The sequence below is a fragment of the Heterodontus francisci genome, chromosome 26, assembly GCF_036365525.1.
Source record: "Heterodontus francisci isolate sHetFra1 chromosome 26, sHetFra1.hap1, whole genome shotgun sequence".
Lineage (NCBI taxonomy): Eukaryota > Metazoa > Chordata > Chondrichthyes > Heterodontiformes > Heterodontidae > Heterodontus > Heterodontus francisci.
Genome location: NC_090396.1, coordinates 72033856 through 72056654, shown reverse-complemented (window position 1 = coordinate 72056654; position 22799 = coordinate 72033856). Strand labels below are relative to the sequence as shown.

Sequence of the window (22799 nt, the reverse complement as noted above, 5' to 3'; positions counted from 1 at the left end):
TTCATACAGTGATGGGGCTGTACTGTTGTAAGGAAACTAACATTTTAGATTTTAATATCAAATGGCTTTTTGTTTGATCCTGCTTATTTTTAATTAAAAGCAAGACTGTTATCTTGCTCCAGTCTCTCAGGTATTATTCATGTAATTATTCTTTTCTATTTAAAAGTTACAGCCACTAGATTGTGTTTGCACTGACAGGTGTTATACCAGAGGTGCCTGACTGTTCTATAATGTTTGAAAGGAAATGGGGCAGCAGATTACAGTGCTACGTATAATCCTTGGGTAGATCACTCCCCGGTGTGAATGCCAGTGATGTGAACTTTGATACTGGAACACTTAATCCAGTTGGACTCCTGTTACTTGCTATCACACGTCAGTCTCAGCCGGGACTCCGTAAAGTAGAAGAGAACAAGACAAAGGCATTTACACCAGAGGTTCGCAGGAAGTCCTGTTCCTGATCTGGCGGACAACGACACAGTGGGTTGGTGCTGATGTTTCATCCTACGGATCTGAACTTGAATCTAGGCTTATGTGAAATGAATTTCATAGAATGTTACTGAACAGAAGGAGGCCGGTCAAGGGGAGGCAGTGGTGTAGTGGTAATGTCATTGGACTAGTAATCCAGAGGTCCAAGCTAAAACCCTGGGAAATTGGGTTCAAATCCCACCACGGCAGATGGTGAAATTTGAATTCAATTAATAAAAGTCTGAAATTTAAAAAATCTAGTCTAATGGTGATCATGAAACCATTGTCAGTTGCTGTAAAAACCCATCTAGTTCACTAATGTCCTTTAGGGAAGGAAATCTGCTGTCTTTACCTGGTCTGGCTTACATGTGTGGTTGACTCTGAAACGGCCTAGCAAGCCACTCAGTTCAATGGCACTTAGGGATGGGCAATAAATGCTGGCCTTTCCAGCGATGCCCACATTCCTGAATGAATAGTAAAAAAAAATTCAGGCCATTGTGCCTGTGCCAGCTCTTTGAAAGAGCTATTCAATTAGATCCACCCCCCACACTAGTATTTATCCAATTCCCTTTTGAAAGTTACTATTGAATCTGCTTCCACTGCCCTTTCAGGCAGCGCATTCCAGATCACAACAACTCACTGTGTAAAATGAATTCTCATCACCCTCTCTGGTTCTTTTGCCAACTATCTTAAATCTGTGTCCTCTGGTTATTTTTTTTTATTCATTCCTGGGATGTGGGCGTCACTGGCTGTGCCAGCATTTATTGCCCATCCCTAATTGCCCTTGAGAAGGTGGTGGTGAGCTGCCTTCTTGAACCGCTGCAGTCCGTGGGAGGTAGGTACACCCACAGTGCTGTTAGGAAGGGAGTTACAGGATTTTGACCCAGCGACAGTGAAGGAACGGCGATATAGTTCCAAGTCAGGATGGTGTGTGACTTGGAGGGGAACTTGCAGGTGGTGATGTTCCCATGCATCTGCTCCTCTTGTCCTTCTAGGTGGTAGAGGTCACGGGTTTGGAAGGTGCTGTCTCAGGAGCCTTGGTGCGTTGCTGCAGTGCATCTTGTAGGTGGTACACACTGCTGCCACTGTGCGTCGGTGGTGGAGGGAGTGAATATTTGTGGATGGCGTGCCAATCATGCGGGCTGCTTTGTTCTGGATGGTGTCAAGCTTCTTGAGTGTTGTTGGAGCTGCACCCATCCAGGCAAGTGGAGTGTATTCCATCACACTCCTGACTTGTGCCTTGTAGATGGTAGACAGGCTTTAGGGAGTCAGGAGGTGAGTCACTCGCCGCAGGATTCCTAGCCTCTGACCTGCTCTTGTAGCCACGGTATTTATATGACTACTCCAGTTCAGTTTCTGGTCAATGGTAGCCCCTAGGATGTTGATAGTGGGGGATTCAGCGATGGTAATGCCATTGAATGTCAAGGGGGAGATGGTTAGATTCTCTCTTGTTTGAGATGAACATTGCCTAGCACTTGTGTGGCGCGAATGTTACTTGCCACTTATCAGCCCAAGCCTGGATATTGTCCAGGTCTTGCTGCATTTCTACACGGACAGCTTCAGTATTTGAGGAGTTGCGAATGGTGCTGAACATTGTGCAATCATCAGCGAACATCCACACTTCTGACCTTATGATTGAAGGAAGGTGATTGGTGAAGCAGCTGAAGATGGTTGGGCCTAGGACACTACGCTGAGGAACTCCTGCAGTGATGTCCTGAAGCTCAGATGATTGACCTCCAACAGCCACAGCCATCTTCCTTTGCGCTAGGTATGACTCCAACCAGCAGAGTTTTCCCCCTGATTCCCATTGACTCCAGTTTTGCTAGGGCTCCTTGATGCCATACTCGGTCAAATGCTGCCATGATGTCAAGGTTACTGACGCTCCTGCCAATGGAAACAGTTTCTCCCTCTCTATTCTATCAAAACCCCTCATAATTTCGAATACCTCTATTAAATCTCCCCTTAACCTTCTCTGCTATAAAGAGAACATTCTCAGCCTCTCTAGAATATCCACCTAAACAAAGTCCCTTATCCCTGAAACCATTCTGGTAAATCTCCTTGGAAATTAGGACCTTGCAACATTATAAATGGTTCCTCAGCTCAGGTACTGCCCCCTCTCTTACAAAACCACCACCATCACCCGACCCTAGCTCAAGGTCTCCAGCCTTGCAAATATCACCAATCTCACTTTCCTCTCCAAAGTTGCTGCCTCCCAAATCCACTCCCATCTTTCCCACAGCTCCCTGTTTGAACCTCTTCAGCAGGTTTTTGCCTCTGCCACAGCACTGAAACAGCCCTAACTGAAGTCACAAATGACATCCTCTGTGACTGTGGGGCAGTATCCCTCCTCATTCCCATGAGTTCTTTCAGCACTTGACGCAGTTGACGATACCATCCTTCACTGTTGTCCAGTTCAGTGGAATAACCCTCACTTGGTTCCACTCTTATCTATCCTATCTGATTGTAGCCAGAGGATCTCCAGCAATGTATCCTCTTCTCACCCTTGGCAATATCATCCCCAGCCCTGTGGTCAGCTTCCACATGTGTGCTGACAATACCCAACTGCAACACTCCATCACCTCTCTCAGCTCCTCTGTTTGTGGTCTAACTTGTCTTACATCTAGTCTTGGATGAGTGCCAATTTCCTCCAGTAAGACATTCAGAAAACCAAAGCCATCATCTTTTTGACCCCTAGATAAGTTTCTAGCCCCATATCCTGTTCTTGGCAAACACTGTCTGCTCCATAACATCACCCTCCTCCACTGCTGCCTCAGCTCATCTGCTGTTGAAGCCCTCACTCAAGCTTTTGTCACCTCGAGATTCAAGTATTCCAGTTCCCTTGTAGCCAGCTTCCCATCCTTCACACTCTCCAAACCTCAACTCATCCAAAATTCTGCTACCTCAATCCCATCCCGCACCAAGTCCTACTCACCCCATTGCCCCTGTCCTTGCTGATTTACATTGGTTTTTAGTCCCTAACGTCTCAGATTTTTAATTCTCACCACTGTGTTTAAATCCCTCCATGGTATCACTCCTCCCTATCTCTGTAACCTTTTCCATCCCTACACCCACTCTCCGAAACTCTGCCTTCCTCCATGTGAATCAATCCCGACAACCCTGAACATTGGGATCTGTTTGCCTGGGCTTCAAGTTCTGGAATTCCCTCCCTAACTAAAGCCCTCTACTTCTGCACCTCTCTGTCTTCCTTAAAACCTAATTCTTTGAACAAACTTTTGGTTAGCTGTCATTACGTGGCTTGGTGTCAAATTTTGTCCGGTTTCGCTCCTGTAAAGCACCTTGCGATGTTTTTAATACATTAAAGGTGCTATGTAAATGAAAGTTGTTGCTGTTACAAAGTGTGTATGAACAGTGGCTGGGGACAGGCTGTGGAAACCCCTGTGAAGTTATGCCCCAGCAGTCAGTGCCTTTAGAAAAGGAGAGGTTTCAGTGCGTGTGAGGTCAGCACCAAGCTTTACCACCCAGGTCAGAGAGAGTCAAGCCAGTGATCCAATTACCAGCAATGGAATAACATCTCCTGGCAGCTTCCACGGTGAACTCTGAAGGTCCTCCCCTCCAACTACTGGAGTCTGCAGTGTCGGCGGATTCTTCAACAGACTGAACCAATCTCTTATTTTCCATCCAAGCATCTCTTGCAAAGACCTTCTCCCAACAACTCAGAAAACATTATAGTTTGGCAACTGTCGGAGTAACAGGAGCCCGAGGAGAACCTTGGCTTTCATTTAGTGAGGTTAAGGTGATCTAGCAACCGAGAGACACTTACAGCACAGTCTTTATTTGTAGTGGTGGATTATGTGGCAGATTTGTGTTGCTCGTATGAAGCCGTTCCTCTCTTTAAGCTTTTTTGATTTTCCAGTGACTGTCATTTGAGCTAAACCCCTCTGCAGGATCAAGTTCCCACTGGCATTGGGTTTTTATCTGTTTTGTCGCGCCTCTCAGGAAAGTGACTTAACCATGATGCATGTGGCTCACTCACAGCATTGGACAGGCTAGGTAGACCACCTTTTCCTCTCGACATTTCATGTGCTCCTATGTATCAGTTACATTGGGGTTTTTGAGAAGATATTTATGTTCAACGAGCTCTGGATACCTGTTGTGTCATTGCTAAGTGCTGCCGAGTTAAGTGGAATACAGGATAGATGCAAACTATAGTTCCATTGACATTGTCCTTTGAAACACTCCCAGGATAGGTACAGTCCGGGTTAGACACAGAGTGGCACAGTGTGCACTAGTTTCTACCTGAGTGTCTCCATGTACCCACTGTCCAGCAGTGGTTCACTGGACAAGGATGGGAAGTGGGTATTCCAATTGAAAGCTCTGCCCTAACCGGAGCTCAGTCAGCATCATGTTAGGCTAGTCTATAGCCCAGTGAGACCAGCAGGGGTAGCTCGCAGCTTCCCACTGCTTGGAGCAAAAGGAGGAAAGCCTGACGCGGGTGAAAGCTGATATCAGACAGCACTGTAACTGTGCTAGTGAGAATGATGTGTGTGCTTTCTGTACTAGTGTAGCCAGCTGGCAGAGTGCCACCAGATAGTGCTGGCCCTTTGCCTATTGCAGCCCTTGGTCATCCCTGCAGCACGTTCCAGCACGTTGCTGAAGAGGTTCCGACTCCAGATGTAGATATGAGCTTCTCATTGAAATACGGGTCTTTGGGGCACATTACCAGAAGCCCAAAGAGAGATATAGCAGCTTAGAATCGCAGCTATTGCCCTGTGTGGGAATCTTCCACCCTGCTCACATCAGCAGCTGTTTCAACTGAAAGTCAAGGCCAGGAGTCTGGCACCTGGGCGATTGAAGTACTCCATGTCAAACCCCAAAAAAATGATAAAAGGGAATCCAAATATCCTGTGTCTTAATCAACTTCTTTATAGAGATGTGGGCGGTAACTAGAGAACACTGCAGATTCAGCTATTCAACACACTCCATCCTGTTTTATCCTGTGTGTGACACAATTCTCATCCCTGTTTCCAAATCCTTCCATTACCTTGTCCCTCCCTATCTCTGTAACCTTCTCAAGTCCCGAAACCCTCCGAGATCTCTGCACTGCTCCAATTCTGGCCTCTTGAGCATCCCCGATTTTCATCGCACTGCCATTGGCAGTCGTGCCCTCAGCCCCCTGAACCCTGAGCTCTGGAAATCCCTCCAGGCAGGAGGGTTGCAGGGCTGGAGGAGGCTACAGCGGTAAACTTGGGTGAGGGGCAAGGTGAGAAAACAAATGTGAAAAAATTGTTGGGCCGATTAAAATTTTGAAGAGGGTCGAGATCCAATACTGGCTTCTTCTGGTGCTGGTAGTGAGCCACAGTGAGCTAATGTGAGTGCCTCCTGTTCTCAGGCCATTGTGGACTCGGCTGCTCTACTGGTTGGCAGCTCCAATTTGCTTAAATTTAACAATTTGCTCCAGTGCCCTTCCCACTTACGGACTAATTGTACAAATATGACATGAGATCTTTCTGTCGGGCTGCGTTATTGTCAACCTCAGCTTCTCAACCACCCAGAAATGCCAGTTGATTATGTTTTACTCCGGATTTTCATTACTGTTCATATTGAATATTTCCTCCTGCAGTGCAGGGACAGACCATCGCTGGAGATGACTGGGGTAGAAGGGGGGGAATTCCACATCGTTCATTTCCTGTTTAGGGTGGGCACAGGGGGTTGGTATTAAATGAATGTCAGGGAGGGTGGGGGAGGCGAATATCAGGTTATGATCTCCAGCATCAGATAACACCCAGAAGCCTTCCTTCCGTCCCGTCACAAGGCAGAGAATTGTAGCCCCCTGGGTGCTCGTCTGAAACAAACGTTAGGCATCTGCATGTCCTAAGAACAACAACAACCAGCAATTATATAGCAAAATGTCCCATGGTGCCACTTGTTGGACCCTGATCAAAACTGGTCAGCAAAGGGGGCAGAACTCACACCATAGACTCGCACACGAACTCCGAACCAGCAGTCCTTAAAGGAAAGGTTAGAGGTGATTCAAATAAAGCTAAGAAAACTCTCTAATAGTTTAATTTTTATGGAGTCGGGAGGAGCAGGAGTCTATCCCCAATATCCCACCTCCCGCACAGCTGCCTCCACAGTGGCTCCGGACTTGGAACTACCAGATTGGTCAGGGCCCCAAACCAGAGTGTTTAACAGGAAGCCTGATTAATTTCTGCAGCAAGTGAGACATGAGGCCCAATCCTTCATTATATCACACCATTACTCTATATAACACACCATTACCCCCCCTGCTCTATATATCACACCATAGCCCCCCGCTCTATATAACACACCATTACCCCCCCTGCTCTGTATAACACACCATTACCCCCCTGCTCTATATAACACACCATTACCCCCCCTGCTCTATATAACACACCATTACCCCCCTGCTCTATATATCACACCATTAGCCCCCCTGCTCTATATAACAAACCATTACCCCCCTCTCTATATATCACACCATAGCCCCCCTGCTCTATATAACAAACCATTACCCCCCCTGCTCTATATAACACACCATAGCCCCCCTGCTCTATATAACAAACCATTACCCCCCCTGCTCTATATAACAAACCATTACCCCCCCTGCTCTATATATCACACCATTACCCCCTGCTCGATATAACACACCATAGCCCCCCTGCTCTATATAACAAACCATTACCCCCCCCTGCTCTATATAACACACCATAGCCCCCCTGCTCTATATAACAAACCATTACCCCCCCTGCTCTATATATCACACCATTAGCCCCCTGCTCTATATATCACACCATAGCTCCCCTGCTCTATATATCACACCATAGCTCCCCTGCTCTATATATCACACCATAGCTCCCCTGCTCTATATATCACACCATAGCCCCCCTGCTCTATATATCACACCATAGCCCCCCTGCTCTATATATCACACCATTAGCCCCTGCTCTATATATTACACCATTACCCCCCCTGCTCTATATATTACACCATTACCACCCCCCCCCCACTGCTCTATATATCACACCATTGCTTCCTTGCTCTATATCACTTTACCACCACCAGAGTTACCCTTCATATGTGATAGAAAAGTGGTTTAATTCAGAGGTGTAATAGTGATGTTGGAAAGATTGTGTGTTAAACTGATGAAATTCCATTACTGGTGATGTCTTCTACTGTGCTCCCAGCGAGTAATTACTCTGTGCTTCTCACTGCAGGTCTGCCCTATGGATGGGAAGAAGCTTACACAGCCGATGGGATTAAGTATTTTATCAAGTAAGTGTTTCAGAGAATGTGTGTGGGCTCACCACAACAATTATCTATGAATAGGTAGCACTGCATAGTGCAGTGTAACAGAATGCCAGCATACAGCAATGGGATGTGTTTGAAATTCCTTTGTGTTGTGCCATGGATATGTAAGAATTGAGTTTACGCTACAACCTCTCCAAATCACTGATTACTGCCACATTCCTACTGGGAGGTACCAGCCAGATGCTGGATAATTCTTGCACTTATACAGTGTCTTTAAACATAGTAAAACGTCCCAAGGCACATTGCAGAAGCGTTATCAAACAACATTTGACAGTAAATCACATAAGGAGATATTAGGACAGGTGACTGAAAGCTTGGTCAAAGAGGTAATTTTAAGGAGCATCTTAATGGACGTTAGCGAGGTAGTAAGGTTTAGGGAGGGAATTCCAGAGCTTAGGGCCCAGGCAGCTGAAGGCACGGCCACCAATGGTGGAAATCGGTGATGCTCAAGATGCCAGACTTGGGGGGAGTGCAGAGGTCCCGGCGGGTTGCAGACCTGGAAAAGGTGACAGAGTTCGGGTGGGGTGAGGCCATGGAGGGATTTGAATATGAGGATGAGAATTTTTAAATTGAGGTGTGGCTGGACTGGGAGCCAATGTGGGTCAGTGAGCGCAGAGGGTGATGGGACTTGGTGCGAGTTAGGGTACAGGCAGCAACTGAGGCAAAGCAGCCTCTACCTGTCCTGGTTCCCAGCCTGACTCTCAGACTGTTACCTCCCGACCTGCCTCCAGAGCCAACTGCTGGTCCTGAAAAGACTGCAGTAGTTCAACTGTGGATTCTTGAGTAGGAAAGAAGAGAGAAACAAACCTGCTCAGTAACACCCTGGTTAGTGCCAGGCTAATGCAGAATTTTCAATAAAAGAATGTCAAGACAAACGTGAAGTATATACCAGAGAACTACAGAAAGGCTAAGAAAAAATGATCAAAAATCATAAAGAGCTTTCTGGGGCCATATGAATAGTAAGAGGATAAGGAAGGGTTGTATGAGGGAAGGATTGGCAGAGATACAAAATAAATATTTTGCCTCAGAAGAGGTGGATAGTTCGATTGCACAACCACCAGTGCGATTGGAGGATAGTTAGTCGAGGATGTTATTTAGAGAGAGAGAGAGACTGGACTTTTCTTTTCTTTGTTCTCTTGGGATGGGTGATGATGGCAAGATTACATCTGTTGCCCATCCATAGTGGGCCTGACATGTTAGTCATAGGCTATCTTCTTGAAACAGTTGCAGTCCTTCTGTAGATAGTGATCCCATGAAATTGCTCAATGGGAAATTCCAGGTTCTTGACCCAACGATGATGATACGTATCCAAGTCAGGGTGGTTATGTGACAGAGAGGGGAACTTGGAGGTAATGGTGTCCTCACAATGTTGCTGCTTTTGTCCTGCTCAGTAGTAGATTCTGCGTAGTTGGGAATTGCCATTGGTGAGTTGCTGTAATACCTCCTGTAGATAGCACATGCTGCAACCACAATGATGAAGGGGGATGGATATTGAGTTTAGAGGCATGGGTGCTGATCAAGTGGATGACCTTGTACTAAAGAAGTTTCTCAAACGTAAGGTAGACAGATTGCCAGGACTTAATGCTTTACATTTGAGGGAAGCTAGAGAGAAAGTAGTGGTGTCTCTCACTGTAACTTTGCAAACGTATTCCGCAGCAAAATTGGGCCAGAGTACCCATGTAACCAAGGTTATAATGATGAAGATCAAGGTCCCACAAATAGCAGTGAGAGAAATGACTAAATTATCTGCACTGCTTGTTTATTTATTCATTCATGGGATGTGGGCATCGCTGGCCAGGCCAGCATTTATTGCCCATCCCTAATTGCCCTTGAGAAGGTGGTGGTGAGCTGCCTTCTTGAACCGCTGCAGTCCATGTGGAGTAGGTACACCCACAGTGCTGTTAGGAAGGGAGTTCCAGGATTTTTGATCCAGCGACAGTGAAGGAACGGCAATATAGTTCCAAGTCAGGATGGTGTGTGACTTGGAGGGGAACTTGCAGGTGGTGGTGTTCCCATGCATTTGCTGCCCTTGTCCTTCTAGTTGGTAGAGGTCACGGGTTTGGAAGGTGCTGTCTAAGGAGCCTTGGTGCATTTCTGCAGTGCATCTTGTAGATGGTACACTCTGCTGCCGCTGTGCGTCGGTGGTGGAGGGAGTGAATGTTTGTAGATGGGGTGCCATTCAAGCGGGCTGCTTTGTCCTGGATGGTGTCGAGCTTCTTGAGTGTTGTTGGAGCTGCACCCATCCAGTCAAGTGGAGAGTATTCCATCACACTCCTGACTTGTGCCTTGTAGATGGTGGACAGGCTTTGGGGAGTCAGGAGGTGAGTTACTCGCCTCAGGATTCCTAGCCTCTGACCTGTTCTTGTAGCCATGGTATTTATATGGCTACTCCAGTTCAGTTTCTGGTCAATGGTAGCCCCTAGGATGTTGATAGTGGGGGATTCAGCGATGGTAATGCCATTGAATGTCAAGGGGAGATGGTTAGATTCTCTCTTGTTGGAGATGGTCATTGCCTGGCACTTGTGTGGCGCGAATGTTACTTGCCACTTATCAGCCCAAGCCTGGATATTGTCCAGGTCTTGCTGCATTTCGACACAGACTGCTTCAGTATCTGAGGAGTCACGAATGGTGCTGAACATTGTGCAATCATCAGCGAACATCCCCACTTCTGACCTTTTGATTGAAGGAAGGTCATTGATGAAGCAGCTGAAGATGGTTGGGCCTAGGACACTACCCTGAGGAACTCCTGCAGTGATGGTCTGGAGCTGAGATGATTGACCTCCAACAACCACAACCACAACAACTGCTGATGTTGGTTGAGAGTTATAAAGACAGTGAAAGGAAAAAGTAAAGAGAAAGAGGGGAGAGAAAGAGAGAAAAAGAGAGGGAAGAAGAGAAAGCAATTGTGGAGGAAACAAGATGCACTGACAGAATATGGGGCAGATGAGGGAAGGTTGTGGTTTCCTGTCCATATTGCCTGTCCAAGTACAAAACACAAACAGCAGAAAATCAAACTAAATGATTGAAAACAAACAATGCTGGGGAAATTGTTAAAAGGAATTATTGAAAGGTGAAGGAAGGGAAAATGCCGATAACTGCATGCCAGGGAATGAATGGCCTTTAGTGGAAGCACCTGACTGTTAGAAACACAGAAGTGTACAGCACAGGAGACCATTCAGCCCATCATGTCTGTTCTAGCTGTTTGAAAGAGCTATTCAATCAGTCTCACTCCCCCTGCTCTTTCCCCACAACCCTGCAAATGTTTTCCTTTACAAGTATTAATCCAATTACCCTTTTGAAAGCTGTCAAATCTGCTTCCACTGCCCTTTTGGGCAGCACATTCCAAATCACAGCAACACGCTGCGGAAAAAAGTTCTCCTTATCACTCCTCTGCTCTTGTTGCTTATTATCTTAAATCTCTGTTCTCTGAATACTGACCCTCTCTTCCTATGTACTCTGTCAAAATATGGAATATAAAAGTAATTATGAATGACATCTTTGAACACAATAAATAAGTTGGCTGAATTGATTTAGCTGAAGTCCTTGACAAAACTACCAATAAATCGCACACTGACTGCTCGGTCTGGTTGTGAGGAATTTCTGACAGTCCACAGGCACAGAGTAGTTCCCAGTGATTTCTTAAAGTTCTTCCTTTTCTCCTGTATCCACTCACCGCCCCCACCCTCCCAACCCCCAGTTAGATTACTGATTAAAGGAGTTATACTGAGTTACGGTCAGGGGCTCGAGGGAACCCATCTGGACAGCGCGTGACTGGCAGAAGCTGCACCAGTTCCCAGCTGAGTCCGGCAAGGGCCCTCCTTGTTTTGATTGAGTTACTAACTGTTGGGAGCCGATTAGGTTTCCGTCTGGGCCGAAGGGAAGCCAACACAGTGTGTCAGATGAGCTGCTAGAAGCTGCATTAATTTACTGTGAGTCTGGTGCCACGTAACTGGGGTGTCAGCAGCTGCTTGGAGATACTGAAACCAGGTTCAAGGACTGTCTTCCAGTTTTTAACTGACTAATTCAACCTTGGAAACCATCAGATTAGATTAAATGTAAATGTGATGCAGTGGGACTGAGACTTGTTATAACTTAAGCTGCAGGTGTAGCCAGCATTCCAGTGTGGACAGCTGTGTAGCCAGCATTCCAGTGTGCACAACTGTGTAGCCAGCATTCCAGTGTGCACAGCTGTGTAGCCAGCATTCCAGTGTGCACAACTGTGTAGCCAGCATTCCAGTGTGGACAGCTGTGGCTCAGTGGGTAGCCCTCTCACCTCCGCATGAGAAGATTGTGGGTTCAAGACTTGTGCCAGAGACTTGAGCACAATAATCTAGGCTGACACTCCCAGAGGGAGTGCTGCACTGTCGGAGGTGTCCTCTTTCAAATGAGACGTTAAACTGAGGCCCTGTCTGCTCTCTCAGGTGGGCATAAAAGATCCCCTGGCTCTATTTTGAAGAAGAGCAGGGGTGATCTACCCAGTCCCCTGGGGTCAATATTTATCCCTCAAGCAACATCACTGAAACAATGTCTAGCCACTGTCACATTGCTGTTTGTGGGATCTTGCTGTGCGCAAATCGGCTGCCGCATTTCCTACATTACAACAGTGACTGCACTTCAAACATACATCATTGGTGCTAAAGTGCTTTGGGGTGTCCTAGGGTTGTGCTTCTTTTACATTACAGGGGAAAATCTGAAAGTGTAATTGTAGCAATGGCAGATTTAAACATTTTTTAAGGGCAGTGGTGAGAATTTTTAGTTGGCAGTAGCTACAAATAATTTATACAATGACCATATCCACAAAACCAAATGTTTTTTCATGGCACCAAAAGAGTAAAACCACATTTCCTCTCTGTGTGTTTTACTAACAGTTAAATTCTGGGTGGCTGAAAAATATACAAGGTCACGGTCAAAGCAGTTAGGATGTTGAGCTCTTGGAGGGGGAGCAGAGGACATTTATCACAATTGGCTTCTCTTCCTGCTCCCGCACCGTTATCTCTAGTGTCCCCCAAGGATCTATCCTTGCCCCCCCCCCCCATTTCTCATCCACACACTGACGACACCCAGCTTTACTTCACCATGATTTCTCTCAACTCCTCCACTGTTGCCAAATTATTAGACTGCTTATCCAACATCCAGTACTGGATGAGCAGAAATTTCCTCCAATTAAATATTGGGAAGACTGAAGCCATTGCTTTCAGTGCCCACTCCAAACTCCGTTCCCTAGCTACCAACTCCATCCCTCTCCCTGGCAACATTCTAAGATTAAACCAGTCTGTTCGGAACTTTGATGTCACATTTCACCCTGACATGAGCTTCCGACCTCATATTCACAGCATCACTAAGACCACCTATTTCCACCTCCGTAACATCGCCTGACTTCACCCCTGTCTCAGCTCATCTGCTGCTGAAACTCTCACTCACACCTTCGCTACCTCTAGACTTGACTACTCCAGCGCACTCCTGGCTGGTCTCCCGTTTCATTCTCTGTAAACTTGAAGTCATCCAAACCTCTGCTGCCTGTGTCTTAACTCACACCAAGTCTCGTTCACCCATCACCCACTGTGCTCGCTGACCTACACTGGCTCCCAATCACACAAAGTCTTGATTTTAAAATTCTCATCCGTGTTTTCCAGTCCCTCCAAAGTCTCTCCCCTCCCTATCTCTGTAACCTCCTCCAGCCCCTCAAGGGACGATGGTGGCTTAGTGGTAATGTTGCTGAACTAGTAACCAGAGATCCAAGCTAATACTCTGGGGACATGGGTTCAAATCCCACCATGGCAGCGGGTGCAATTTAAATTCAATTAATTAATTTTTAAAATCTGGAATTGAAAGCCAGTCTCGGTAATGGTGCTATGGTGCTATCGTCGATTGTCGTTAAAAACCCATCTGGTTCACTAATGTCCTTAAGGGAAGGAAATCTGCTGTCCTTACCTGGTCTGATATCCGTGCTGCTCTGGTGCATCCCTGATTTGAATCGCTCTACCACTGGTGGCTGTGCTTTCAGTTGCATCGGTCCCAAGCTCTGGAATACCCTCTCTCCACCTAGCTTTCCTCCTTTAAAACCTGCCTCTTTGACCAAGCTTTTGGTCATCTCACCTTTATTGCAACTTTGCAACTTGGTACCAACCCAATGCCAACCCACTTACCTCACCCTCCCCTGCTTGAACAAGTGACAGTGTGGCTTTGAGTCTTGCCTAGGTCGGTGCTGTCCAATACACTACCACAAGCCACACTTGGCTCATTGGGAATCTGGATGCAGCTAATTGCCTTTCTGTGTAATAGACACTGGTCGTTGAGCCTGTGTTCTCAACGCTTATATTCGCACAAAGTGTGCATGTTTGCAACTCAGAGAATGTGAGTGTTTTTGATTGTTGTGAGAGCTTTACTCCCTCAGTTACTGAATGGTGGTAGATGTGAGTTAGGTAAATAGGCATGCATGAAATGCCTTTGCCTGGAGTAGGTCTTTCCTACTATAATTCCTGCATGTGGTTGAAGCTATGTCTGTGGCAAGTCAGCAGTTTTTATTGGAGTAAGCAGCCCATACTAGGAATACTTCACCGGTGCCCAGCACATGTACAGCCTCCAGGAGACAAGAGAGCAATGCCTGTGGGAGCAGAGAAAGAAGAAGGAAAAGCGAGCGGGAGGGAGGGGAGTGAGGAGTTGTGTCCTGTGTTCTTACTGGTGCACAGAGGTGAGTGCAGCAGACAGTTTTCTGGCTATCAGCAGTCCCCTGTACCTCACTCCTCCCATTCAACACAGCATGTGTGAAGGAAAACTTTAGAAATTATTGGAAACTTCACCCGGCAGGAGAGGCCAAGAGTCCAACCGCAGACAGAAAACGAAATAGTAACTGAGAAGAATGTTCCAAACCGACACATGTTCATTTAACAACTGGGAAACACTAGAACAGTGCAGGCTGCTTTGCGAAGACACTCCTTCTCGTTATTTCAAGTTACTTTTCTTGTTTTTCCCAGCTGGATCTTCCCCATGTCATGTACCAGGGCACTGAGGTGTACAGTAATTCCCTTATCACATCCCAACTGTGATCAGTAATGGCACAAGCCGAGGGTTAATCCTGAGCTCAATTACAGCCAGGGTGGGTCTATTGATCCATTGGGACAGAGTCCAGGGCCTCATCGACCCTTCCACTGCCTCAGATTTGTTACACTGCTTGTCCGACATTCAGGACTGCATGAGAAGAAATTTTCTCCAATTAAATATTGGGAAGACCAAAGCCAATGCCTTTGTTCCAAGCCACAAACTACCTATCTACCAATTCCAACGCTGTCCCTCACCAGTGTCACCAGTGTCTGAGGCTGAACCAGACTGTTCGCAGCCTTGGTGTCCTGTTTGACCCTGAGCTGAGCTTCTCATCGCCTACTTCCACCTCTTCTACCTCCATAACATTGCCTTACTCTGCCCCTCCACAGTTCATCTGCTGCTGAAACCTTCTTTCCTGCTTTGTTACCTCCAGGCACATCTATTCCAACGCACTCTTGGCTGGCCTTCCATCTTTCACCCTACTGTAAACATCAGCTCATCCAAAACTGATGCCTGTATCCTAACATACACCAGAACCCATTTATCCATCTCCCCTGTGCACACTGACCTACTTTGGCTCCTGTTCCGGCAAAGCCTCAGATACTACATTTTCATACTTCGTCCCTCCCCATCTCTGTACCCTCTATCATCCATACAACCCTATGAGATATCGGTGCTGCTCCAATTCTGGCCTCTTGTGTGTCCCCAATTTTAATATCTCCACCATTTTGCAATCATCCCTTCAGCTGGCGAGGCCCCAAGCTCCCCAAACCTCTCTACCTCTCTCTCCTCCTTTAAGATGCTCCTTAAAACCTTCCTCTTTGACCAAGCTTTATGTCACATGGCCTAATATCTCTTTATGTGGCTCAGTGTCAAATCTGTGAGGAGCCTTGATGTAATAGGATGTGCAATGTACAGATTTTGTTAGTGAGAGTGTTGAGTGAGACACGGGCTGAGTGTGTAACTGTGAGGGGGGCAGGGGGGCCTGGTGTATCCATTGACACTGACAGCACTCCCCCCGTCCCCCCAACCTAACAGCGTGTCACTCACACACAGGAAAGCAGATCCATTGTCACAAATCAGGCTCCAGTGAAAAGAAAGGCTGCAGATACTTCAAAAAAAAAATCTTTCTGTTGGAGAAAAGTGGCAAACTGTGTGCAGCTGGTCCGTCTGAAGTTCAGGGACACAGTCTGTGTCTGTGTTTATTTTGGGCACTGAGATACTCATGAATTTCCTGTTTTGAAGAAAAACCGTGACAAAACAGAGTGACCGTGTAATGCCATGCAGGATAGATTCTGGTTTTGATTTTTCACTGTGTGTCTCAAGGGGATGTGTCAGTCAGCTGGCTGGTCTGCGCCGATCTAGCAGTGTGGGCTGAGAGACTTTGTTATGGAGCATTTCAGTGACACGCTGCACACTGAGAGTTCTCTCGTGTGCTTAGTGAGTGGTGTAACATCTGCATTGTAACAGCCAGCGATCCTGCTCCTAATCAGTATCTAGTGACCCTCCCCTGCACAGTGTGGATGTAACAGAATAGGCTCAGTTACAACAGCCTCCATTAGCGAATAGCCTGCTAATATTAACTGGCTCATGGATAATGGCCATTCAGAAAAAATAAAAATATATATCCCACACCCCTCACTTTATCCCTCGCTGATAAATCCCACCCCTAACTGTAGTAGTCTGTGATATAATCCATACCTCTTACTGAAACAAACTGACATACTCCTTTTACCACATCCTTACCATGCAGAATTAAAATAGTTAATATAACAGACCCACAAAACCAGTCAAACATCTATCTGACCCACTCTCCCAGTAATTCAGTATGTGCACACTCCAGCTCTCAGTGTAATGTATTGGAGTGTTGTATAATGCATGTCCCTCCTCCAGTGCAGTACCCTCTCTAATGTTCGTCGCAAGACACTGACAGCACTTCTGATTTGACCCAAGTTTTGAATCAATATTTTCTTGCAATCAGGGCAATTATTCTCTTCAGACAAAAATTACTTTGAACTTAGAAAAGCTATTTAGGTCAGTTGGCATCTCTTTGTGGCCAGGACATCATGAAAAAACTCTTGCCTTGTTTTGTGGTTAAACTGCCTGTAGATTACAAATAGAGTCCCCTATCACAGCTGTACTGCGGGAGGACATCTCGGAGCGGTCGTGCAGCGAGGCAATATGGGTGGAGCTCAGGAATAGGAAGGGTGCAGTCACGATGTTGGGGGTTTTCTGCAGGCCTCCAAACAGCCAGCGGGAGGCAGAGGAGCAGATATGTAGACAGATTTTGGAAAGATGTAAAGGTAACAGGGTTGTAATGGTGGGTGATTTTAACTTCCCCTATATTGACTGGGACTCACTTAGTGCTAGGGGCTTGGATGGGGCAGAATTTGTAAGGAGCATCCAGGAGGGCTTCTTGAAACAATATGTAGATAGTCCAACTAGGGATGGGGCCGTACTGGACCTGGTATTGGGGAATGAGCCCGGCCAGGTGGTCAAAGTTTCAGTAGGGGAGCATTTCGGGAACAGTGACCATAATTCCAACAGTTTTAAGGTACTTGTGGATAAGGATGAGTAGTCCTCTGGTGAAGGTGCTAAATTGGGGGAAGGCTAATTATATTAGGCAGGAACTGAAGAATTTAGATTGGGGGCGGCTGTTTGAGGGTAAATCAACATCTGACATGTGGGAGCCTTTCAAATGTCAGTTGATTAGAATCCAGGACCAGCATGTTCCTGTGAGGAAGAAGGATAAGTTTGGCAAGTTTCAGGAACCTTGGATAACGCGGGATATTGTGAGCCTAGTCAAAAGGGCGGCACAGTGGCGCAGTGGTTAGCACCGCAGCCTCACAGCTCCAGCGACCCAGGTTCAATTCTGGGTACTGCCTGTGTGGAGTTTGCAAGTTCTCCCTGTGTCTGCGTGGGTTTCCTCCGGGTGCTCCAGTTTCCTCCCACATGCCAAAGACTTGCAGGTTGGTAGGTAAATTGGCCATTATAAATTGCCCCTAGTATAGGTAGGTGGTAGGGAAATGTAGGGACAGGTGGGGATGTGGTAGGAATATGGGATTAGTGTAGGATTAGTATAAAAAATGGGTGGTTGATGGTCGGCACAGACTCGGTGGGCCGAAGGGCCTGTTTCAGTGCTGTATCTCTAAATAAAAGAAAAGAAAAAGAAAAAGGAAGCATTCATAAGGGCTGGAATGCTAGGAACAGACGAATCCCTTGAGGAATATAAAGACAGTAGGAAGGAACTTAAGCAAGGAGTTAGGAGGGCTAAAAGGGGTCATGAAAAGTTATTGGCAAACAGGATTAAGGAAAATCCCAAGGCTTTTTATACGTATATAAAGAGCAAGAAGGTAACTAGGGAAAGGGTTGGCCCACTCAAGGACAGAGAAGGGAATCTATGTGTGGAGCCAGAGGAAATGGGCGAGGTACTAAATGAGTACTTTGCATCAGTATTCACCAAAGAGAAGGACTTGGTGGATGATGAGCCTAGGGAAGGGAGTGTAGATAGTCTCAGTCATCTCATTATCAAAAAGGAGGAGGTGTTGGGTGTCTTGCAAAGCATTAAGGTAGATAAGGCCCCAGGGCCTGATGGGATCTACCCCAGAATACTGAGGGAGGCAAGGGAAGAAATTGCTGGGGCCTTAACATCTTTGCATCCTCATTGGCTACAGGTGAGGTCCCAGAGGACTGGAGAATAGCCAATGTTGTTCCTTTGTTTAAGAAGGGTAGCAAGGATAATCCAGGAAATTATAGGCTGGTGAGCCTTACGTCAATGGTAGGGAAATTATTAGAGAGGATTCTTCGGGACAGGATTTGCTCCCATTTGGAAACAAACAAACTTATTAGCGAGAGGCAGCATGGTTTTGTGAAGGGGAGGTCGTGTCTCACTAATTTGATTAAGTTTTTTGAGGAAGTGACAAAGATGATTGATGAAGGAAGGGCAGTGGATGTTATCTATATGGACTTCAGTAAAGCCTTTGACAAGGTCCCTCATGGCAGACTGGTACAAAAGGTGAAGTCACACGGGATCAGAGGTGAGCTGGCAAGATGGATACAGAACTGGCTCAGTCATGGAAAACAGAGGGTAGCAGTGGAAGGGTGCTTTTCTGAATGGAGGGCTGTGACTAGTGGTGTTCCGCAGGGATCAGTGCTGGGACCTTTGCTGTTTGTAGTATATATAAATGATTTGGAGGAAAATGTAGCTGGTCTGATTAGTAAGTTTGCGGACGACACAAAGATTGGTGGAGTTGCGGATAGTGATGAGGATTGTCAGAGGATACAGCAGGATATAGATCGGTTGGAGACTTGGGCGGAGAAATGGCAGATGCAGTTTAATCTGGACAAATGTGAGGTAATGCATTTTGGAAGGTCTAATGCAGGTGGGAAGTATACAGTAAATGGCAGAACCCTTAGGAGTATTGACAGGCAGAGAGATCTGGGCGTACAGGTCCACAGGTCTCTGAAAGTGGCAACGCAAGTGGATAAGGTAATGAAGAAGGCATATGGCATGCTTGCTTTCATCGGTCGGGGCATAGAGTATAAAAATTGGCAAGTCATGCTGCAGCTGTACAGAACATTAGTTAGGCCACACTTAGAATATTACGTGCAATTCTGGTCGCCACACTACCAGAAGGACGTGGAGGCTTTGGAGAGGGTACAGAAGAGGATGTTGCCTGGTCTGGAGGGCATTAGCTATGAGGAGAGGTTGGATAAACTCGGATTGTTTTCACTGGAACGACGGAGGTGGAGGGGGGACATGATAGAGGTTTACAAAGTTATGAGTGGCATGGACAGAGTGGATAGTCAAAAGCTTTTTCCCAGGGTGGAAGAGTCAGTTACTAGGGGACATAGATTTAAGGTGCGAGGGGCAAAGTTTAGAGGGGATGTGCGAGGCAAGTTCTTTACACAGAGGGTGGTGAGTGCCTGGAACTTGTTGCCGGGGGAGGTGGTGGAAGCAGGTACGATAGGGACGTTTAAGAGGCATCTTGACAAATACATGAATAGGAAGGGAATAGAGGGATTCGGTCCCCGGAAGTGCAGAAGGTTTTAGTTTAGGCAGGCATCAAGATCGGCGCAGGTTTGGAGGGCCGAATGGCATGTTCCTGTGCTGTACTGTTCTTTGTTCTGATGAATCTTGATAAGTCACTGTTTAGAGTTGGCTGGAATACTGGGGGAGCTTTACCTTTCTAGACCCTCCAGGAGTGGGGTGGGGAGGTGGGTGGGTGATTCTGATAGAGCACGGGAAACCTGGAAGTCGGGGTTCCACAGCACACTCCCATAGGGGCTGGGGTGGGGGGAGGGGTCCAATGACGGAGGGTTAGCAAAGCAGGCACGATGGATCCAGCAGGCAAGTGGAAAGACCTTTACTTCCTGATCCAGCAGCCCCTTGCCTCGGTTTAACTGACGGGAAACTCCGCCGGTCAGGGTTAAAGTTTCAAATGGTGAATAAAAATTGAGGCACACAGCCTCATTATAATATTCAAATTGCCTCTGGGAGCTGATTGGCTGCCCACCCCCCTCACGTCTCTGTTAAAACTGAAAACAGGCAGGTTGGGGTTGGAATTCAGACTTTTAACACTTTAAACATCCCCACCTGACCCAAACCCACCCTTTTTTGGGGGTTAAAATTGTACCCATTGTGTCCAGTTCTGGGCACCACTCTTTAGGAAGGTTGCCAAGACCTTAGAGGAGGCAGAGGTGCCCTGCAGATTTCGGGTTCATGTTATCACTTTGAATATTGTTGTTAAAGTAAAAAGGTCCTCAGAGTTTCTGAAGCTGATCTTTGTTTCTGCAGCCATGTGACTCAGATGACATCATGGATCCACCCGGTGACCAGTGCATTGAGCCTGCCGTGTGTAGAGGGGAACGGTGACACTGTTCCTCAGGACCTTCCGGAATTCAGGAGCTGACACAGACAAGGAGGCTCCGAGAACGGATTCGGCGTGAGTGAGAATAGATAGTTTCATCAAAACCAAGCCCCACAAATCACACCCAGCAGCAAGATCGGGCTGGAAAGATCCTCAAACAGCACACACTGAAAAATGCTCTGTCGACATTTTCAGTCTTTTATAAGCAAAATAGGGCTTGGATTACTGGGCATCTACTTCCTTGGGTTAGAATACTAACATTACACCTCCAAGTCTGAGCTCTCATTCAGGCCTGTTGGGGTTGGAGGAAGTGAGTTTCTGCAGCTTCAGTCCAGTTCCTCATTGGCATAATATAAAAATTGCCCATTATTTTTTAGTTCCTAATAACCACAAGAGTGCTGCTGGAATCTGGATAATGTAGCACTGCTTCAGTACGGTTCCTTCTAAGGTTAAAGTTAAGGCATCTAACTGAGACAGTCGTCTAACCCATTTTTTTTTGGTACCTGTCCTGGGAGTGTTTGATGGGGACACTGTAGAGGGAGCTTTACTCTGTATCTAACCCCGTGCTGTCCCTGTCCTGGGAGTGTTTGTTGGGGACACTGTCGAGGGAGCTTTACTCTGTATCTAACCCCATTATTCTTTTATGGTGGACAGGGAGCTTTACTCTGTATCTAACCCCGTGCTGTACCTGCCCTGGGAGTGTTTGATGGGACAATGCAGAGGGAGCTTTATTCTGTATCTAACCCCCGTGCTGTACCTGTCCTGGGAGTGTTTGATGGGGACAGTGTAGAGGGAGCTTTACTCTGTATGAAACCATGTGCTGTCCCTGTCCTGGGAGTGTTTGATGGGTACACTGTAGAGGGAGCTTTACTCTGTATCTAACCCCGTTTTTTTTTCTTCTATTTTTTTTTTTCTTTTTTTTTTCTGGGAGCTTTACTCTGTATCTAACCCCCGTACTGTACCTGTCCTGGGAGTGTTTGATGGGGACAATGTAGAGGGAGCTTTACTCTTTATCTAACCCCATTATATTTTTCTTTTGTTTTCTTTTAGTTCTGGGAGTGTTTGATGGGGACACTGTAGAGGGAGCTTTATTCTGTATGTAACCCCATGCGGTACCTGTCTTGGCAGTGTTTGATGTTGGAAATGGGAGACAAATGTTCCTTTCCTCCACACTGACACCTTAATGACCTCTTCTTCTCAAACCTTCCCTATCTAATCCCTAATAAAATAAATATTCTGTTTTATGGAGTCTGAAGTACTTTTGGAGGAGTGTGCAGTATTCATTTCACCTTCTGTGATATCTATTTTGCATGATACGCTGACACTCAGCGCAGTACTGAGAGTGCTGCATTGTTAGAGGTGCTGGCTTTCAGATGAGACATTAAATCGAGGCCCCATCTGCTTTCCCAGGTAGATGTAAGAGATTCCATGGCATTATTTGAAGAGCAGGGGAGTTCTCCCCAGGGCCCTGGCCAATGTTTATCCTCAACCAACATCATTAAAATAGATAATCTAGGCATTGTAGTTTGTTTGAGCTTGCTGTGCTCAAATTGGCTGCCACATTTCTTACATTACAATAGCGACTACACTTTAAAAAGTACTTCATTGGCTGTAAAGCGCTTTGCGAAGTCCTGTGGTCGTGAAAGGCACTATAGAAAAGCAAGTTCTTCTTATGAGCTGGGATGGTACTGTTCTGTAGACTGCAAGACCTTGCTGTTTGATTGTTGTGTGAGGATAGTCACTGACTGCCTACTGTAGAGGCTGCACACAGGGCAGCTCTGTTTTTTTCTCAAACAAGCTGACATTTCCACTGACTCATTTCAGCCCCAATCCCTCCCTGTGTGGAGAGCGAGAGAGAGAAAGGAGCACGGTGGGAGCAGAGGTTTAAAAAGCGTGCCGAAAGCCCAGAGTCGGAGACTAGAGACAGAGTGAGAGTGGAGCACGACGGGAGCGCAGAAAGAGAGATGAGCACGACGGGAGCGGAGAGAGAGGAGCACGGCGGAAGCAGAGGGAGAGAGAGAGAAGCGTGGCGGGAGCAGAGGGAGAGAGAGAGGAGTGCGACGGGAGTGGAGGGAGAGAGAGAGGGGAGCAGAGGGAGAGAGGGAGGAGTGCAGCGGGAGCAGAGGGAGAGAG

General features: G+C 46.7%; 1 protein-coding gene across 6 annotated transcripts in view; it reads left to right on the top strand.

The window, feature by feature from the left end:
• stxbp4 (syntaxin binding protein 4) overlaps positions 1 to 21910 on the top strand; it is a 181516-nt gene extending 159606 nt beyond the window's left edge. For all 6 annotated transcript variants that reach the window (XM_068058583.1, XM_068058580.1, XM_068058578.1 and 3 more), the window contains 2 exons: positions 7662 to 7719; positions 20594 to 21910. In XM_068058583.1, coding sequence (XP_067914684.1) covers positions 7662 to 7719; positions 20594 to 20708 — 173 coding nt within the window. In that variant the 3' untranslated portion in view covers positions 20709 to 21910. The remainder of the gene's footprint in view (positions 1 to 7661; positions 7720 to 20593) is intronic.
• The last annotated feature ends 889 nt before the right edge of the window (positions 21911 to 22799 follow it).